At 44.1% G+C, this 19,965-nt stretch overlaps 1 protein-coding gene across 1 annotated transcript; it reads right to left on the bottom strand.

Annotated features, from left to right (window-relative positions):
* Positions 1 to 62: 62 nt before the first annotated feature.
* LOC139388081 (toll-like receptor 12) lies at positions 63 to 17,749 on the bottom strand. Its single transcript, XM_071134636.1, has 13 exons — positions 17,645 to 17,749; positions 17,228 to 17,450; positions 9,164 to 9,299; positions 8,408 to 9,066; positions 7,000 to 7,216; positions 6,680 to 6,847; positions 6,281 to 6,586; positions 5,404 to 5,664; positions 3,460 to 3,648; positions 2,759 to 3,196; positions 2,403 to 2,611; positions 2,172 to 2,289; positions 63 to 1,972 (listed from the first exon to the last, which is right to left on the bottom strand). The coding sequence occupies exons 2-13, from the start codon at positions 17,434 to 17,436 to the stop codon at positions 1,949 to 1,951; spliced, it is 2,934 nt and encodes a 977-aa protein (XP_070990737.1). The 5' UTR covers positions 17,437 to 17,450; positions 17,645 to 17,749; the 3' UTR covers positions 63 to 1,948.
* Between the last annotated feature and the right edge of the window lie 2,216 nt (positions 17,750 to 19,965).

A 19,965-nucleotide genomic window follows, 5' to 3' on the forward strand; every position in this document is an offset into this window, starting at 1 on the left:
CGTGATTATAGGATTTATACAACACTAAAAAGCCCTCACCTTCAGACAGGAAACCACACGTGTTCATTTAACCATTTATTTTTAAAGATTACAATACGTTAGTCTAGGCGTTATGCTCTGCTCCTTCATGGTAGCTCACTGCTAGAGCATGCATAATGTTAAGCTAATAATAATTACAGGCAGAGAGCAAGGTGTGCTATACCAATCACCCTGCAGGAAGGAAACACAGAACCTAACAGGTGGAGGCTGTGGTGGCTGGTGGGTAAGCAGAAAACAGACGTTACAGCAATAACACCAGTGCATAGCTTGTGTGTGGCAGCCATCATGGAAGTGTGTGCAGAACCTGGTGGACTAAATAGACCACCATGTTAACGTAGAGTGATGATCTCATTGATGCAATATCAGCTGATGCAACACTCAGGTTTCCTGTCTGGCTGCCATATGAATGTTAAGTCACTATGCTTACACTAAAACCTCTCAGGACAGCTCTTTTGGTTTACTTAGCTTTGGGCAGGACAAATCAACTTCATTATCAGCAGAAATGAGGGATTGTGTATTGCATGTTTCGCCCTTTGGCTTGCATTTAGAATATTCTATTGATTTGAGCCTGTCTTGATTCAAATCTAACATCAGTGTTATAAAGTCAGTTTTATTGTGAGTGTAGTTACGTGAGTCTTTCATTCTGACCAGAGTCAAAGGGTAGCAGATTATTCCCACCCTCTGGCATGAATGCCATCTCCTCTCCTAGTCCAGCTATATCTGACATTAACCTCACAACTAATGAGACACAGGAGTCTGAATCCAACTCCACTGAGTGAGGGGTTTGATGTGACATCATGCACGTACGTATACATTCATGCTCACACACTCACAGGAAATGCACAGTTTCATTCCATTGTAGTTGAATGTCCGTTTAATAATTGAGCAAACACAGCGATGAGGATATAACTACAAAAACATATGTCCAACACGGCTCTATTATCTTTGGATTTGAAAATGAAACGCGCACACACACACACACACACACACACACACACACAGGGCTTTGGTCTGAAGGTTTGGACTATTCCAAATCTTAAAAAGACACGTCCCCCATTTATTCACACAACACTGTAGAACTGCATCATCAGCATGATTAGTCAGCAGCTTTCACACAGACCAGGATGTCTTATTAACCCTCATCTCTCAGCCTGTAGCAATGGATGTCTAGTGATGACAAGACACTGTCCTTCTGCTGCAGAGGGTTAGAACCAACAGGCCCTGGGACTTACTGAGGAGAGGGCAGGTAGACAGCATACACCACTTTCAAACACACACACAGACAAGGACTCTTGCAAGCATGCACACACACACACACATTTTAGTCAGTATAGCTGAGACAGCAGCTATACTATGTGGGTCTCTGCTTTAGATGGGAGGAGTGTTGCACTATAAAGCTACTGTAAAATCACATTGCATCAATGAGTTACAGAGTGCAACATGTATTAAAACAAATGGTCATATCCTGGAAACAATATCTAACCAATTGAAATGTGTTGTTTCCATGGGAGAATGTTTAGCATATTAATGTTGTCTTTGTGCTAAAATACACACAGCACAGATCCAAGAACAGTTAATTGAACAATCAGTGAATGAACGAAAGGAGACAAAGGAAAGGTAGCCTAGCGTTTAAGAGCATTGGGCCAGTAACCGAAAGGTTACTGGTTCAAATCCCAGAGCCGACTAAGTGAAATATATGCCAATGTGGCCTTGAGCAAGGCACTTAACCCAGTAAATTGCTCTGGATAAGAGCGTCTGATAAAAGGAAGGCAAAGATATCAACGTCAAAATATTATGTAAAAAACAAAGTCCAGAAAGGAGTCCCTTGACGGAACCCTAATCTGAGATCAGTATCGAACACTCTCTCTCTCTCTAAACATAGAATATCACGTAGAACATGCAGATGACTTCAGGATGCTTCTGGAGGATCATGCTGCAAAATGAACGTAGAATGAAAGGACATTTGAAAACACATACAGTATGTTATATACTGTAACAGTGCTAGGGTCAGGTTGACCTTCTGTGTAACTGAGTTACAAAGTTACTCATTACAGTGGAGTAGTTACACTTCAGGTAGAAATAGAGAACAGCAGGATAAATGGTGCAATGTCTGATCTGACCCCTTCTCTCACCAGTTCGTCTGCGTCTCTCTCTGCAATGTTTCGTCGTAAACGCTCCCAGAACGTTACCCTCTCGTCCTCATCCTGGGGCCAATCCAGGTAGGTCCGGGTTCTGGCCAGCTTAGCAAGCCTGCAACACAAACACCCAGTACATCATATCACTACTGTTCATATCACTACTTTTCCTATACAATGTATTCCATTCTAAGTTCAATCCATTCAAGAGATGAGTTGGTGTGTTACCTGTGGAAGGCGGACAGCTCGAAGGGGGAGATGTGTTCTAGGAAGATGAGGATGAGTCTGTGGCTGTGCTCAGACAACAGGCGGTGTGTGGCCACTCTCATCTCCAGGCCACACCAGTCACTCCTCAGGTAGCGTCTGGTCAACACACACACCGTCCTCCTGCTGCAGTAGATGTTCTCAGCGATGTTATCCACGATGCCCTTCCCTACCTGGGACAGGACACAACAGGCTGGGTGCTGTTTATCAATGAAATCTAATGTATTTGTGGTTGTACTTTGTACCATTATAGCCCCATATTCTCTATTCTCACACACACTTGCATGTCGAAGCGCGCACTCGCCCGCACACACACACACCTCAAAGTCTCGGTGGTGCAGACACAGTCGTAGTCGTGGCTCCCCCTCCTCCTCTAGCATCGGGGCCATCTCTCCCAGTACCCACGCCTCGTCACCACTGCTGAACGACACAAACGCATCATACCTCACCTCCTCCTTCTCCTCTCCCTCTTCCCCCTCTATCAGCTCCTCCCACTGTCCCCCCATCCTCCTCTTCCTCCTCCACCACCTCCTCCCCACACGTCGCTCCACCCATCCTCTCAGACGAAAGAATAGAACGACACAGGGCCAGCGGAGGAAGCGGTATCCTAGCGCCAAGCACAGGAGGGTGCACACAGCGGCCGTTGTGGAGACGTAGGACAGGAAGTCGTCTTCGGTCTGGCATAGGCGCTCCATGGTGGACAGGAAGTTGAGTCGCTGGTAGTGCCAGATGCACTGCTGTCGCTGCAGGAGCACCACCTGAATCCATAACCAATCAATCATTAATCATCTGTAATCAATATACTGTATCAGCTTCACCTCTTATAGTCAATTATCAAAAATCTATAAATTGACTGTTGTTGAAAGATTCTAATCAATATAATTTGTTGTTCACAGCACCCGTTAAAGACCAGAAATCATCAAACATAAATACACGATCCCTAGTAAAAACCTGTTACTTGTAATTAATCAACAATAATCTATATGTTATCAGAACTTTAGTTGGACCGGACTTGTTCTACCTGTGTTTTGCGAGAGTTGTCAGCCCAGTCCAGAAGCCAGCCGTTGGAGCAGTCACAGCGGAAGTCGACCTGGTCAAAGACCAGCGTGGAGAGAGACAGCAGGGGAATGAAGACCCCCTCCAACAGGATCAGAGGGCTCTCACTGTACAGCCTCAAAACACGTAGAGACACCAGGTCTGTAAACATGGACTGGAGAGAGGGAAAGAAAGAGGGAGGAAAAGAGAAAGGGAGAGAGGGGGGGTGAAAGAAAGAGAAGGAGAGAAAGACAGTAATGAGAAGGAGAGAGAGGGAGATACAGTAATGACATTGTGAGGGAGGGAGATAAAGACAGAGGGAGATAGAGATAAAGAGAGGGAGATAGAGATACAGTAATGACATTGTGAGGGAGGGAGATAAAGACAGAGGGAGATAGATATACAGTAATGACATTGTGAGGGAGATAAAGACAGAGGGAGATAGAGATACAGTAATGACATTGTGAGGGAGGGAGATAAAGACAGAGGGAGATAGAGATACAGTAATGAGAAAGAGACAGAGAGATCTTAACTCAAATGTTTACTGTTTGCTGATGATCTGGTGTTTCTGTCCCCAACCAAGGAGGGCCTACAACAGCACCTAGATCTTCTGCACAGATTCTGTCAGACCTGGGCCCTGACAGTAAATCTCAGTAAGACCAACATAATGGTGTTCCAAAAAAGGTCCAGTCGCCAGGACCACAAAATAAATTCCATCTAGACACTGTTGCCCTAGAGCACACAAAAAACTATACATACCTCGGCCTAAACATCAGCACCACAGGTAACTCCCACAAAGCTCTGAACGATCTGAGAGACAAGGCAAGGAAGCACCTTCTACGCCATTAAAAGGAACATAAAATTCGACATCCCAATTATGAACTGGCTTTAAAATACTTGAATCAACCCTTTATGGTTGTGAAGTCTGGGGACCGCTCACCAACTAAGAATTCACAAAATGGGACAAACACCAAATTGAGACTGCATGCAGAATTCTGCAAAAGCATCCTCTGTGTACAACGTAAAACATCAAATAATTCATGCAGAGCAGAATTAGGCCGATACCCACTAATGATCAAAATCCAGAAAAGAGATTCCACAACAACCTAAAAGGAAGTGATTCCCAAACCGTCCAAAACAAAGCCATCAACTACAGAGAAAGTAACCCAGAGTAGATGTCCCTAAGCAAGCTGGTCCTGGGGCTCTGTTCACAAACACAAAAACAGACCCCACAGAGCCCCAGGACAACAGCACAATTAGACCCAACCAAATTATGAGAAAACAAAAAGATACTTACTTGATACATTGGAAAGAATTTACCAAAAAACTGTGGCAGAATACCTGACCACTGTGACTGAACCAAAATTAAATTAAGCTTTGACTATGTACAGACTCAGTGAGCATAGCCTTGCTATTGCGAGGACGCCATAGGCAGACCTGGTTCTCAAGTGGAGACACTGCCCACAGTGTGCCATCACAGCAGCAAGATTTGTGAACTGTTTCCACAAGAAAAGGTGTTGTACAACCCATATTTGTTTATTTACATTCCCTTTTGTTCTTTAACTATTTGCACATCGTTATAACACTGTATATAGCCATAATATGACATTTGAAATGTCTCTATTTCTTTGAAACTTTTGTGAGTGTAATGTTTACTGTAAATTTTTTATTGTTTATTATCTATTTCACTTGCTTTGGCAATGTAAACATATGTTTCCTATGCCAAAAAAGCCCTTTGAATTGAGAGCTACAGTAATGTGGAAGACAGCATTGGCAGTAACATGTGATGCCATCACTAGAAGGATCTAAGGACTCTAAATGTGAAGGTAGAGACACCAGGGTCATTACCAGTAGGCATGAAACTAAAAGCAGTGGGAAAAACGATCAATCAATCAATGATTCGATTGATGGACCAATAGCTAGTTAGTACCCTGGTGAGGAAGTTGAGTCGACAGTTGATCAGCACTAGGCTCCTGAGCTCCGTCAGGTTCCTGAAGGTAACACTGGGGTCTGTGTGGTTGGAGAAGTTGAGGTTGGTCAGTTTGAGCCTCTTCAGCTTTCGAAGCTGGTTGATGGTGGTGTAGGGGGTGGCAAACTTCTCAGGGTTGGCTGAGAACTCAAACGACTCCAGGTTGAGGAAGTAGGGGGCCAGGAAAATGTTGTTGCAGTCAAATTTTGTCCCGTCGCCCACCTATTTTCAGAATATTTGTATTACTAAGATTACAGGACAATTACTGGTAGCTAGCCAGATCAGTGTCTGCTGCAACCAAGTCCTTCAGCACAACGTTGTTGAGGCATGACAATAACATGAATTGGCGGTAGCAGAAACTTATCTGACTAGCTACCAGTGTGATTCATTTTCCTGTACAAGATCTGCTGCTTAGCTATAAAGCAGTGTTCTTCAACCCTGGTCCTGTGGAACCACAGCATGACATAAGTTGATCAGGTGAACCAACCCACTGGGCACAGACATCATTTGGTTGAGTTGTCAACAAATGTCACCATGTCATTAGATTTAGGGTTAAAGATTGGTGAAGAAAATACTAAATGTTCTCAGGTTGATGACTTTTTACAAATCCAATCAGTTTTCCACTTTATTTCATCGTCATCACAGATATATTGTTGTTGCTTGAAATGATGTGGAAAGAACATTGATTCAATTAGTTTTTGCCCAGTGGGAAGTGTGTTAGTACTGGAGGATGGAGCAATAGCCTGCACACCTTTACTTTCGCCAGGACCATGGTTGAAGATTACTGCTAGACATCACATTGAGATACAACACAGAGTAACTCCTCATCCTGGCCCACCTTCAGCTCTCGGACCATGGGGAACATGTTGTTTTCACAGTCAGAGGACTGGATCATCTTCCCTCTGAGTTCCAGGACCATGGGGAACTCAGGAGCGGGAACATGGCCTACGGTGAGGTAGGTTCCTGGGCCTGTGTCGATGAGGAGGTGCTGGAGCTTGGTGGGGAAGCCCAGGAACAGCATGTTGAGGTAGAGCTGGTAGATAATGTCTATCTCTCCCAGGCTGAGGTCTTGGAGTCGATGCTGTCTACGGAACACCCCATGAGCGATGCCCCCTGAGATCTTGTTCCCTTCCAGGAGGAGAACCTACAGTCACATCATCAATAATTGATTACCAAAATCTGTTTCCCCTCCAAACATATAGCAGTTAGCACATCAACACAAATATCCTGATCTGACCTCTAGAGCAGGCAGACCCTCAAAGTCGTCTTCTCCCAGCATGGAGATTTTGTTGTGGGTGAGGTCGAGGACGCGGAGGAGCGGCATCCCCTGGAGAGCCCGGTGGGCCAGGGAGGAGATATGGTTCTCACTCAGATCCAAACGCTCCAGCAGGGGCATACAGGAGAACTGAGAATGATCATTACAAACATCATACTAATCGCCATTTTGATTTTATATAACATCATACAAATATCTCAAGTCAAATACATTTGTCAGCAAAGTTATTGTATCTCAGTTAATTGAGGTATAGACATTAAACAAGTGACAGACTGACTGACCTGATCAGTGGTGATCTCAGTGAGGTGGTTCTCATGGAGAATGAGAGAGGTGAGGTTCCACACCCTCCCTCCCCCTGCTGAGCAGAACGAGGCATTGGTCAGCTTGGTCAGGACCATCATCAGACCCTGTATCTGACCGGTACCAGTCCAGAACCCCAGGTCCATACCAGACAGATCCTGAGAAGTCACAGACAGCTGCCTCAGACCAGGACCACACCTACAGAGTCAGGGTTAGCATATTACAACATTAGCCTGGTTGACAGATCTGTTCCTGTGCTCATTTGTTGTTCATAGTCATGGCAATTAATTTTCACATTCAAAAGATCAATTGGAGTCCTGTAGCTCAGTAGGTAGAGCATGGCACTAGTAATGTCAGGATAGTGGGTTTGATTCCTGGGACCACCCACACGTAAAATGTATGAACGCATGACTGTAAGTCACTTTCAAATCAAATTGTTTAGTCACATGCAGCGAATATTACAGTGAAATGTTTACATCCGAGCCCCTAACCAACAATACAGTTAAAAAAAATATGAATAAGAAATTAAAGTAACAAGTAATTAAAGACAACAGTACAATAACAATAGCGAGACTCTATACAGGGGGTACCGATACAGAGTCAATGTGTGGGCGCACCGGTTAGTTCAGGTAATTGAGGTAACATGTACATGTAGGTAGAGTTATTAAAGTGACTATGCACAGATTATAACAACAGAGGAGACCAGCGTTGTGAGGGTGGGGTGGGGGGCATTCCAATGTTTAGGACATTCCTCTATTCCTATGGTATAGAGGTCCTGGATGGCAGGAAGCTTGGCCCCAGTGATGTACTGGGCCGTATGCACTACCCTCTATACCAGGCAATAAGTCTGGATGTTCTCGATGGTGCAGCTGTAGAACCTTTTGAGGATCTGAGGACCCATGCCAAATCTTTTCAGTCTCCTGAGGGGGAATAGGTTTTGTCGTGCCCTCTTCACAGCTGTCTTGGTGTGTTTGGACCATGTTAGTTTGTTGGTGATGTAGACAAAAGTGTCTGCTAAATGGCATATATTAATGTATTATTATGATTTATTACAACTGCTTAGTTACGTCTGTTTATGCTTGTTATTCTATGATTATATATGACAACTGCTTGGTTACCAGTCTGTTTATGCTTTATCCAAATCCTTTGAGTCTGATGAGTCAGATCAGAAACCAGGCCCCCAGAAAACCCTAGACTAGACCTTTGGTACCCAACTCTAACCCCACGAGGTCCAGAGCCTGCTGCTTTCTGTTCTAGATTATCATGAATTACACACACCTGGTGTCCCAGTTCTAAAATCAGTCCCTGATTAGAGGGGAACAAGTAATAAAATGCAGTGGTACTGGCTTTGAGGTCCAGAGTTGAGTTTGAGGGAACTAGACCATTCACCTCTTCATGACCTCTGCAGTGAAGGCTGTGATCAGGGCCAGGCGCAGATCCAAGGACTCCACTCCATGTTTTACTACCAGAGTACACAGGTCAGACAGGCTGGGGGTGAACTGTCTCAAGGCGTAACTGGACAGGTAGAGCTTGTTAACCCTCCCCATGCCAGACCCCCACAGCTGGCCCACCCAGACATCCACCATAGACAGGGACAGACTGGACAGGTTCTGGAACACAGACAGAGACTTCGGCTCTACCCTCCGCACCGGGTTTCCACTCAGATCCAGGATCCGGATCCTGGACAGGAGCACTGTGGGCCACGGATTGGATCCAGAGCAGCCTCCGTTCTGGATGGAGCTGACCATGCTGCCAGGCAGCTCCAAGGTCTCTAGTTTCTCCATCCCAGGGGAGAGGAGACAGAACAGTTCCCCCAGGTCTCTCGCTCCAGCCCTGTCCACCCTCAGGCTCCTCACCCGTACCAGGGGATCCAGCAGAGCAGGGGGGGCCAGGGCCAGACTCATCCCAGCCAGGGTGAGCTCCTCCAGGCTAGAAAGGCCCTGGAACACCCCTGGCTCCAGAGTGACGTTCACTCCCCCCCAGGAGGAGGAGACGAGGATGTGGAGGAACCTTAGTTTGGGGAGACCAGCGAAGGCCCCTGAGGTCACCTGTGAAAAAAGGGGATACATACATCTAGGATTAGAAATATGGGCTGAATCAATGCATAACAGCCACACACACACGCACACGCACACACACACGTACCTTTGCCAGGTGTGAGCCATCCAAATAGAGGTGCTCCAGGAGGGGAATGTGAGAGAAGGAGTCTGCAGGCAGGGAGGAGGAGGAGTGAAGGATACAAAGAGAACGCACATCAGGAAACACCTCCTCCAGCCCAGACCTGAAATAAAGAAAGATAAGATTAGTGATTGATTCTTATATACACTGCTCAAAAAAATAAAGGGAACACTAAAATAACACATCCTAGATCTGAATGAATGAAATATTCTTATTAAATACTTTTTTCTTTACATAGTTGAATGTGCTGACAACAAAATCACACAAAAATGATCAATGGAAATCAAATTTATCAACCCATGGAGGTCTGGATTTGGAGCCACACTCAAAATTAAAGTGGAAAACCACACTACAGGCTGATCCAACTTTGATGTAATGTCCTTAAAACAAGTCAAAATGAGGCTCAGTAGTGTGTGTGGCCTCCACGTGCCTGTATGACTTCCCTACAACGCCTGGGCATGCTCCTGATGAGGTGGCGGATGGTCTCCTGAGGGATCTCCTCCCAGACCTGGACTAAAGCATCTGCCAACTCCTGGACAGTCTGTTGGGCAACGTGGTGTTGGTGGATGGAGCGAGACATGATGTCCCAGATGTGCTCAATTGGATTCAGGTCTGGGGAACGGGCGGGCCAGTCCATAGCATCAATGCCTTCCTCTTCCAGGAACTGCTGACACACTCTAGCCACATGAGGTCTAGCATTGTCTTGCATTAGGAGGAACCCAGGGCCAACCACACCAGCATATGGTCTCACAAGGGGTCTGAGGATCTCGTCTCAGTACCTAATGGCAGTCAGGCTACCTCTGGCGAGCACATGGAGGGCTGTGCGGCCCCCCAAAGAAATGCCACCCCACACCATGACTGACCCACCGCCAAACCGGTCATGCTGGAGGATGTTGCAGGCAGCAGAACATTCTCCACGGCGTCTCCAGACTCTGTCACGTCTGTCACATGTGCTCAGTGTGAACCTGTTTTCATCTGTGAAGAGCACATGGCGCCATTGGCGAATTTGCCAATCTTGGTGTTCTCTGGCAAATGCCAAACGTCCTGCACAGTGTTGGGCTGTAAGCACAACCCCCACCTGTGGACGTCGGGCCCTCATACCACCCTCATGGAGTCTGTTTCTGACCGTTTGAGCAGACACATGCACATTTGTGGCCTGCTGGAGGTCATTTTGCAGGGCTCTGGCAGTGCTCCTCCTTGCACAAAGGCGGAGGTAGCGGTCCTGCTGCTGGCCTCCTTCACGTCTCCTGATGTACTGGCCTGTCTCCTCGTAGCGCCTCCATGCTCTGGACACTACGCTGACAGACACAGCAAACCTTCTTGCCACATCTCGCATTGATGTGCCATCCTGGATGAGCTGCACTACCTGAGCCACTTGTGTGGGTTGTAGACTCAGTCTCATGCTACCACTAGAGTGAAAGCACCGCCAGCATTCAAAAGTGACCAAAACATCAGCCAGGAAGCATAGGAACTGAGAAGTGGTCTGTGGTTATCACCTGCAGAACCACTCCTTTATTGGGGGTGTCTTGCTAATTGCCTATAATTTCCACCTGTTGTCTATTCCATTTGCACAACAGCATGTGACATTTATTGTCAATCAGTGTTGCTTCCTAAGTGGACAGTTTGATTTCACAGAAGTGTGATTGACTTGGAGTTACATTGTGTTGTTTAAGTGTTCCCTTTATTTTTTTGAGCAGTATATATATATATATATATATATATATATAAATAAAACACACCTACTCATTCAAGGGTTTCTCTTTATTTTTACTATTTTCTTCATTGTTGTAATGAATACGATGGGAGACAGAGAGCTGGTTTCAAGCGCAGGTGTTAATTTGTAAAGGACCACAGGAGGAGGCAGGTAGCTGGGTCCAGGGGCAGGCAGAAGGTCATACACAGGGGGTCCAAAAAGGCAACAGTACAGGCATGGAGAAGGCTAATGACGTAGTGCGGGAGATCAGACGTACAGTACAAGCAGGGAATAAGCTAAAAGGCGTCGTTAGTGAGGATGGCCAAAACTATGGTACACAGGAGGACTAATACGGAAAAAAACAGAGCTCCAAATAGAAACATGTATCAAAACAAACAATACCTCACAATGACGGGGTGCAAAGAACTGAACTAAATAGTGTGTGTAAATGACATACATGTGTGTGAACAGGTGATCAGAGTTCAGGTGATTGGGATCTGGAGAGTGAGCTGCGTTCAGGGGATCTATGTGTTTGAGAGTGTAAGTTGGAAAAATACATTTACAATTGTAGAATAATAGTGAAGACATCAAAACTATTAAATAACACATATGGAATCATGTAGTGACCAAAAAAGTATTAAACAAATCAAAATATATTTTATATTTGAGATTCTTCAAAGTAGCCACCCTTTGCCTTAATGACATTTGCACACTTGGCATTCTCTCAACCAGCTTCACCTGGAATGCTTTTCCAACAGTATTGTTGGAGTTCCCACTTATGCTGAACACTTGTTGGCTGCTTTTCCTTCACTCTGCGGTCCAACTCATCCCAAACAATCTCAATTGGGTTGAAGTCAGGTGATTGTGGTGGCCAGGTCATCTGAGTCAGCACTCTCCTTCTTGGTCAAATAGCCCTTACACAGCCTGGAGGTGTGTTGGGTCATTGTCCTGTTGAAAAACAAATGATAGTACCACTAAGCGCAAACCAGATGGGATGGTGTATCGCTGCAGAATGCTGTGGTAGCCAAGCTGGTTAAGTGTGCCTTGAATTCTAAATAAATCACAGACAGTGTCATCATCAAAGCACCCCCACACCTCCTCCTCCATGCTCACGGTAGGAACCACACATGTTGTCTCACAAAGACACGGAAACAAAAATCTAAAACTTGGTCTCATCAGAACAAAGGACAGATTTCCACCGGTCGAATATCCATTGCTCGTGTTTCTTGGTCCAAGCAAGTCGCTTCTTATTATTGGTTCTTTAGTAGTGGTTTCTTTGCAGTAAGCCTGATTCACGCAGTCTCCTCTGAACAGTTGATGTTGAGATGAGTCTGCTACTTGAACTCTGAAGAATTTATTTGGGCTTTCATTTCTGAGGCTGGTAACTCTAATGAACTTATCCTCCGCAGCAGAGGTAACTCTGGGTCTTCCTTACCTGTGGCGGTCCTCATGAGAGTCAGTTTTCTCATAGCGCTGGATGGTTTTTTGCGACTTTCAAAACTCTTGACATTTCTGGATTGACTGACCATGTCTTAAAGTAATGATGGACTGTCGTTTCTCTTTGCTTATTTGAGCTGTTCTTACTAGAATATGGGCTATCTTCTGTATACTATCCCTACCATGTCACAACACAATTGACTGGCTCAAACGCATTAAGAAGGAAAGAAATTCCGCAAATTAACTTTTAACAAGGCACACCTGTTAATTGAAATGTATTCCAGGTGACTACCTCATGAAGCTGGTTGAGAGAATCAAAGTGTGTGCAAAGCTGTCATCAAGTCAAACAGTGGCAGCTTTGAAGAATCTTAAGTAAAAAAATATATTTGGATTTGTATAACACTTTTTTGGTTACTGAATGATTCCATGTGTCATTTCATAGTTTAGATGTCTTCACTATATATAATGTAGAACATTTTAGAAAACCACACACACATACATACACACACATACAGTGGGGAGAACATGTATTTGATAACCTGCAAAATCGGCAGTGTTTCTTACTTACAAAGCATGTAGAGGTCTGTAATTTTTTATCATAGGTACACTTCAACTGTGAGAGACAGAATCTAAAACAAAATCCAGAAAATCGCATTGTATGATTTTTTTAGTAATTCATTTGCATTTTATTGCATGACATAAGTATTTGATCACCTACCAACCAGTAAGAATTCCAGCTCTCACAGACCTGTTAGTTTTTCTTTAAGAAGCCCTCCTGTTCTCCACTCATTACCTGTATTAACTCCTGTTTGAACTCGTTACCTGTATAAAAGACACCTGTCCACACACTCATTCAAACAGACTCCAACCACAATGGCCAAGACCAGAGAGCTGTGTAAGGACATCAGGGATAAAATTGTAGACCTGCACAAGGCTGGGATGGGTTACAGGACAATAGGCAAGCAGCTTGGTGAGAAGGCAACAACTGTTGGCGCAATTATTAGAAAATGGAAGAAGTTCAAGATGACGGTCAATCACCCTCGGTCTGGGGCTCCATGCAAGATCTCACCTCGTGGGGCATCAATGATCATGAGGAAGGTGAGGGATCAGCCCAGAACTACACGGCAGGACCTGGTCAATGACCTGAAGAGAGCTGGGACCACAGTCTCAAAGAAAACCATTAGTAACACTCTACGCCGTCATGGATTAAAATCCTGCAGCGCACGCAAGGTCCCCCTGCTCAAGCCAGCGCATGTCCAGGCCCGTCTGAAGTTTGCCAATGACCATCTGGATGATCCAGAGGAGGAATGGGAGTAGGTCATGTGGTCTGATGAGACAAAAATATAGCTTTTTGGTCTAAACTCCACTCACCGTGTTTGGAGGAAGAAGAAGGATGAGTACAATCTCAAGAACACCATCCCAACCGTGAAGCATGGAGGTGGCAACATCATTCTTTGGGTATGCTTTTCTGCAAAGGGGACAGGACGACTGCACCGTATTGAGGGGAGGATGGATGGGGCCATGTATCGCGAGATCTTGGCCAACAACCTCCTTCCCTCAGTAAGAGCATTGAAGATGGGTCGTGGCTGGGTCTTCCAGCATGACAACAACCCGAAACACACAGCCAGGGCAACTTAAGGAGTGGCTCCGTAAGAAGCTTCTCAAGGTCCTGGAGTGGCCTAGCCAGTCTTCAGACCTGAACCCAATAGAAAATCTTTGGAGGGAGCTGAAAGTCCGTTTTGCCCAGCGACAGCCCTGAAACCTGAAGGATCTGGAGCAGGTCTGTATGGAGTAGTGGGCCAAAATCCCTGCTGCAGTGTGTGCAAACCTGGTCAAGGTTTCATACAGGAAACGTATGATCTCTGTAATTGCAAACAAAAGTTTCTGTACCAAATATTAAGTTCTGCTTTTCTGATGCATCAAATACTTATGCCATGCAATAAAAATGCAAATGAATTATTAAAAAATCATACAATGTGATTTTCTGGATTTTTGTTTTAGATTCCGTCTCTCACAGTTGAAGTGTTCCTATGATAACAATTACAGACCTCTACATGCTTTGTAAGTAGGAAAACCTGCAAAATCGGCAGTCTCTCAAATACTTGTTCTCCCCACTGTACAAGGCCTTTTTCAAGACAGGTCTCCCACTGTCTGTTTACCCACAGAGCGTATCTGACTACAAACTATTTTTATTTATTTTTTCAGGTAGGCAAGTTGAGAACAAGTTCTTATTTACAATTGCGACCTGGCCAAGATAAAGCAAAGCAGTTCGACACATACAACAACACAGAGTTACACATGGAATAAAACAAACACAGTCAATAATACAGTAGAAAAATAAGTCTATATACAATCTGAGCAAATGAGGTGAGATAAGGGAGGTAAAGGCAAAAAAGGCCATAGTGGCGAAGTAAATACAATATAGCAAGTAAAACACTGGAACGGTAGATTTGCAGTGGAAGAATGTGCAAGGTAGAGATAGAAATAATGGGGTGCAAAATAAATACAGTAGGGGGAGAGGTAGTTGTTTGGGCTAAATTATAGATGGGCTATGTACAGGTGCAGTAATCTGTGAGCTGCTCTGACAGCTGGTGCTTAAAGCTAGTGAGGGAGATAAGTGTTCCACTTTCAGAGATTTTTGAAGTTCGTTCCAGTCATTGGCAGCAGAGAACTGGAAGGAGAGGCGGCCAAAGGAAGAATTGGTTTTGGGGGTGACCAGAGAGATATTCCTGCTGGAGCGCGTGCTACAGGTGGGTGCTGCTATGGTGACCAGCGAGCTGAGATAAGGGGGGACTTTACCTAGCAGGGTCTTGTAGATGACCTGGAGCCAGTGGGTTTGGCGACGAGTATGAAGCAAGGGCCAGCCCACGAGAGCGTACAGGTCGCAGAGGTGGGTACTATACGGGGCTTTGGTGACAAAATGGATGGCACTGTGATAGACTGCATCCAATTTGTTGAGTAGGGTATTGGAGGCTATTTTGTAAATGACATCGCCGAAGTTGAGGATCAGTAGGATGGTCAGTTTTACAAGGGTATGTTTGGCAGCATGAGTGAAGGATGTTTTGTTGTGAAATATGAAGCCAATTCTAGATTTAACTTTGGATTGGAGATGTTTGATGCGAGTCTGAAAGGAGAGTTTACAGTCTAACCAGACACCTAGGTATTTGTAGTTGTCCACATATTGTAAGTCAGAACCGTCCAGAGTAGTGATGTTGGACGGGCGGGCAGGTGCAGGCAGCGATCGGTTGAAGAGCATGCATTTAGTTTTACTTGTATTTAAGAGCAATTGGAGGCCACGGAAGGAGAGTTGTATGACATTGAAGCTCGTCTAGAGGGTTGTTAACACAGTGTCCAAAGAAGGGCCAGAAGTATACAGAATGGTGTCGTCTGCATAGAGGTGGATCAGAGAATCACCAGCAGCAAGAGCGACATCATTGATGTATACAGAGAAGAGAGTGGGTCCAAGAATTGAACCCTGAGGCACCCCCATAGAGATTGCCAGAGGCCTGGACAACAGGCCTTCCGATTTGACACACTGAACTCTATCAGAGAAGTAGTTGGTGAACCAGGCGAGGCAATCATTTGAGAAACCAAGGCTATCGAGTCTGCCGATGAGGATGTGGTGATTGACAGAGTCGAAAGCCTTGGCCAGATCAATGAATACGGCTGCACAGTATTGTTTCTTATCGATGGCGGTTAAGATATCTTTTAGGACCTTGAGCGTGGCTGAGGTGCACCCATGACCAGCTCTGAAACCAGATTGCATAGCGGAGAAGGTATGGTGGGATTCTAAATGGTCGGTAATCTGTTTGTTGACTTGGCTTTCGAAGACCTTAGAAAGGCAGGGTAGCATAGATATAGGTCTGTAGCAGTTTGGGTCAAGTGTCCCCCCTTTGAAGAGGGGGATGACTGCAGCTGCTATCCAATCTTTGGGAATCTCAGACGACATGAAAGAGGTTGAACAGGCTAGTAATAGGGGTTGCAACAATTTCGGCAGATCATTTTAGAAAGGGTCCAGATTGTCTAGCCTGGCTGATTTGTAGGGGTCCAGATTTTGCAGCTCTTTCAGAACATCAGCTGACTGGATTTGGGAGAGGGAGAAATGGGGAAGGCTTGGACAAGTTGTCCAGGTGGAAAGCATGGCCAGCCGTAGAAAAATGCTTATTGAAATTCTCAATTATAATGGATTTATTGGTGGTGACAGTGTTTCCTAGCCTCAGTGCAGTGAGCAGCTGGGAGGAGGTGTTCTTATTTTCCATGGACTTTACAGTTTCCCCGTACTTTTTTTAATTTGTGTTGCAGGAAGCAAATTTCTGCTTGAAAAAGCTAGCCTTGGCTTTAACTGCCTGTGTATATTGGTTTCTAGCTTCCCTGAAAAGTTGCATATCACGGGGGCTGTTCGATGCGAATGCAGAACGCCATAGGATCTTTTTGTGTTGGTTAAGGGCAGTCAGGTCTGGAGAAAACCAAGGGCTATATCTGTTCCTGGTTCTAAATTTCTTGAATGGGGCATGCGTATTTTAGATGGTGAGGAAGGCATTTAAAAAAATAACCAGGCATCCTCTACTGACGGGATGAGGTCAATATCCTTCCAGGATACCCCGGCCAGATCGATTAGAAAGGCCTGCTCGCTGAAGTGTTTCAGGGAGCGTTTGATAGTGATGAGTGGAGGTCGTTTGACCGCTGACCCATTACGGATGCAGGCAATGAGGCAGACTGAGGAATGAGGCAGACTAGACTGTATGATGATGTAATATTGTATAGTGCTGATCTCTGTTCTATTGTCCTGGTTGTCTGTAACCTACCTGAGGTCAGTGATCTCTGTTCTATTGTCCTGGTTGTATGTAACCTACCTGAGGTCAGTGATCTCTGTTCTATTGTCCTGGTTGTATGTAACCTACCTGAGGTCAGTGATCTCTGTGCACTCAGCATAGGGTCCCAGGCCAGGCTTAAGGGAACACTGTATGAACCCTCCGATGTCTTTCTGTACATACATATCCTCCTCATAGCAGTCACAGTGACGCCTGATCACCCCTTCTGCTCCGTCACACACACACAAGAGCAGCAGCACACTCACACCGGGCCTCCACACCCAAAAAACAAACGTCATTCTTGCTGTTAGACCTAAATGAAACACAGAATATTTATGTTACAGCACACTTTTTATTAGAACTACATGGCATACAGTAATTACATAATCCTCATAACAAACACCTAATTAACAATCATTAAATTCCAAGTACATACCAGCTGATAGGAAACTAAATGGACTATACAAGTGGAGAACAGGACAGTCAAAGTGAAGTAGGACAGCTCACCTCAGTGTTCCGTGTTTAAAAACGGTCTTCCTGTGCCAGACCTCTGTGCTTCTATGGGGGGAGAAGTCTGTACTTCTGTCCACACCTAGACCGCTACAGTCTCGTGCAGAATACTAGAGAACAACCTTTAAATATGTCTTGAGAAAAGGGAAGTGAAAACAATGTCTTTACTGCAAAAGTTGTTGTGTAGGTTTAAAATAGTCAGATAGAGGTTCTCTGTTGCTGTGAAGTGCTGAAGGTTAATTACCAGACCTGTAACGGACAGAACAGCAATACTTTTCATTCTCACCTCTCACCACTTATCAGTCGGCATAAAGCTGACATTTTGGACACAACAACATGACAACTGTTCTTCAGAAGGTCAAAGCTTCATTTATTAGGTTGCTTTTGTCACAATCGTACCATGTTACATTTGCACATTTAAATCACACAAAGTGGAGTTTTCAACGATGCCTCTGTAAGCCCACGTGGTTCAACTTGAATGTCCGTTCAATCAATGTTTTAATGAGTGGATATGGGCTTGTCAATCATCAGATTTACACAGTTACCATCATGTAAACATAGGGCATCAGTCAGACTTTATTTTACAGCCCTGCTTCATCTGGTATCTACCTGGTCTTTACTATGAAACTCTGGTAACAGACATACCTTTTGGCACTTATCTCAAAGAATTCAACAGAATTAGAAACTCTTCAAATTACCTTTTTTTTAAATAATAAAAGTTGTCATTAGGTGGATATTCTAATGATCATTCTACTATTTAAGTAAATACCTGGTAAATACAGGACTGTAAAGTAAAGTTGAACCACAACATCCAACTGTTTTCTTTCCTGAAGACAATCCTTATCTTAAGTGCCATGAGCATTTTGCTTCATAATAACTGTTGCAACATAACCAAAAGTAAAGACGTTTTAGTGTTTCAATACAATTACAATTACAATCCCTCTTTACCCAAAAGGATGGATGCATGGTCATCATATTACAGTGTCTCCAAAGCAAGTTACTGTGCCTTCTGACATTTATAAAATCCTCTATTTAATTTTAAATAGAATATATCATTCAAATGTTTTGTAAGTGTGTGGTGTTTTAGTGCACTATTTACAACCTGTTGAACATTGACATGAAAATAAAGACCTGCATCACCATCACGTTACACTCACTCCTCAGTACTTCAGTCACTTTGTAAATCTATCCTTTAATGACCACATCTCACAAACAAAAATAAAGTTATTAATAAATAAGTTAACAGAAATGATTGACATGAATGAAAGCTACCAACGCTACATGCCGCCAGTGAAAGGGTTAACTTGGCAGTGCACAATGCATAGTGTAATCTACAGCGGAAACACACTCCTCTTTATGAAACAGACAAGTGTTACATCACTTTTCTAGGCTAGCGATCCTGGGTGGTTTGGTTTCCTATGTGCTTGGGGACAGTAAGAGGTTAGGCGAGGGGTTGATTTGGGATTGGCCATTGAGAGACATGTTCTAGTCCCCTCCGACTAGCTATGTTAAGACTGCTGGATGGACCTCTGTTTCCTCAGTGCCACTGGCCTGCTAGTCTCTCTCTCTACTCCCATCAACAACTTCACAGATCCCTCTGAAATGAATGCTTGAGGTGTGTGTGTTTGTGTGTAATACATTATTCATTCAGACTTTTAAACTGTTGAAATGGAAAATAGCATAAGATTAAAGACATTAGTAGATAGTGTGTGTGTGTGTGTGTGTGTGTGTGTGTTTCACTATATTTGTGGGGACCAGAAGTCCCCACAAGAATAGTAAACAAACAAATTTGACCAACTGGGGCCATTTTGTTAGTCCCCAAGGTCAAATGCTATTTCTAGGGGGTTTAGGGTTAAGGTTAGAATTGGTGTTATGGTTAGAATTAAGTTCAGGGTTAGGAGCTAGGTTTAGTTTTGGGGTTAGGAGCTAGGTTTAGTTTTGGGGTTAGGAGCTAGGTTTAAGGATTAATGTTAGGGTACAGGATTTTGAATGGATTAGTTATACAAGGTTAGATATACAAGACTGTGTGTGTGTATAACATATATCTATCTATCTATCTATATATATATATATATATATATATATATATATATATATATATATATATATATCCGTTCAAAGGTTTGGGGTCACTTAGAAATGTCCTTGTTAATGAAAGAAAAATTAATTTTTTGTCCTTTAAAATATCAAATTGATCAGAAATACAGTGTAGACATTGTTAATGTTGTAAATGACTAGTAGCTGGAAACTGCTGATTTTTAATGGAATATCTACATAGGTGTATAGAGGCCCATTATCAGCAACCATCACTCCTGTGT

The sequence above is a fragment of the Oncorhynchus clarkii genome, chromosome 3 (assembly GCF_045791955.1).
Source record: "Oncorhynchus clarkii lewisi isolate Uvic-CL-2024 chromosome 3, UVic_Ocla_1.0, whole genome shotgun sequence".
Lineage (NCBI taxonomy): Eukaryota > Metazoa > Chordata > Actinopteri > Salmoniformes > Salmonidae > Oncorhynchus > Oncorhynchus clarkii.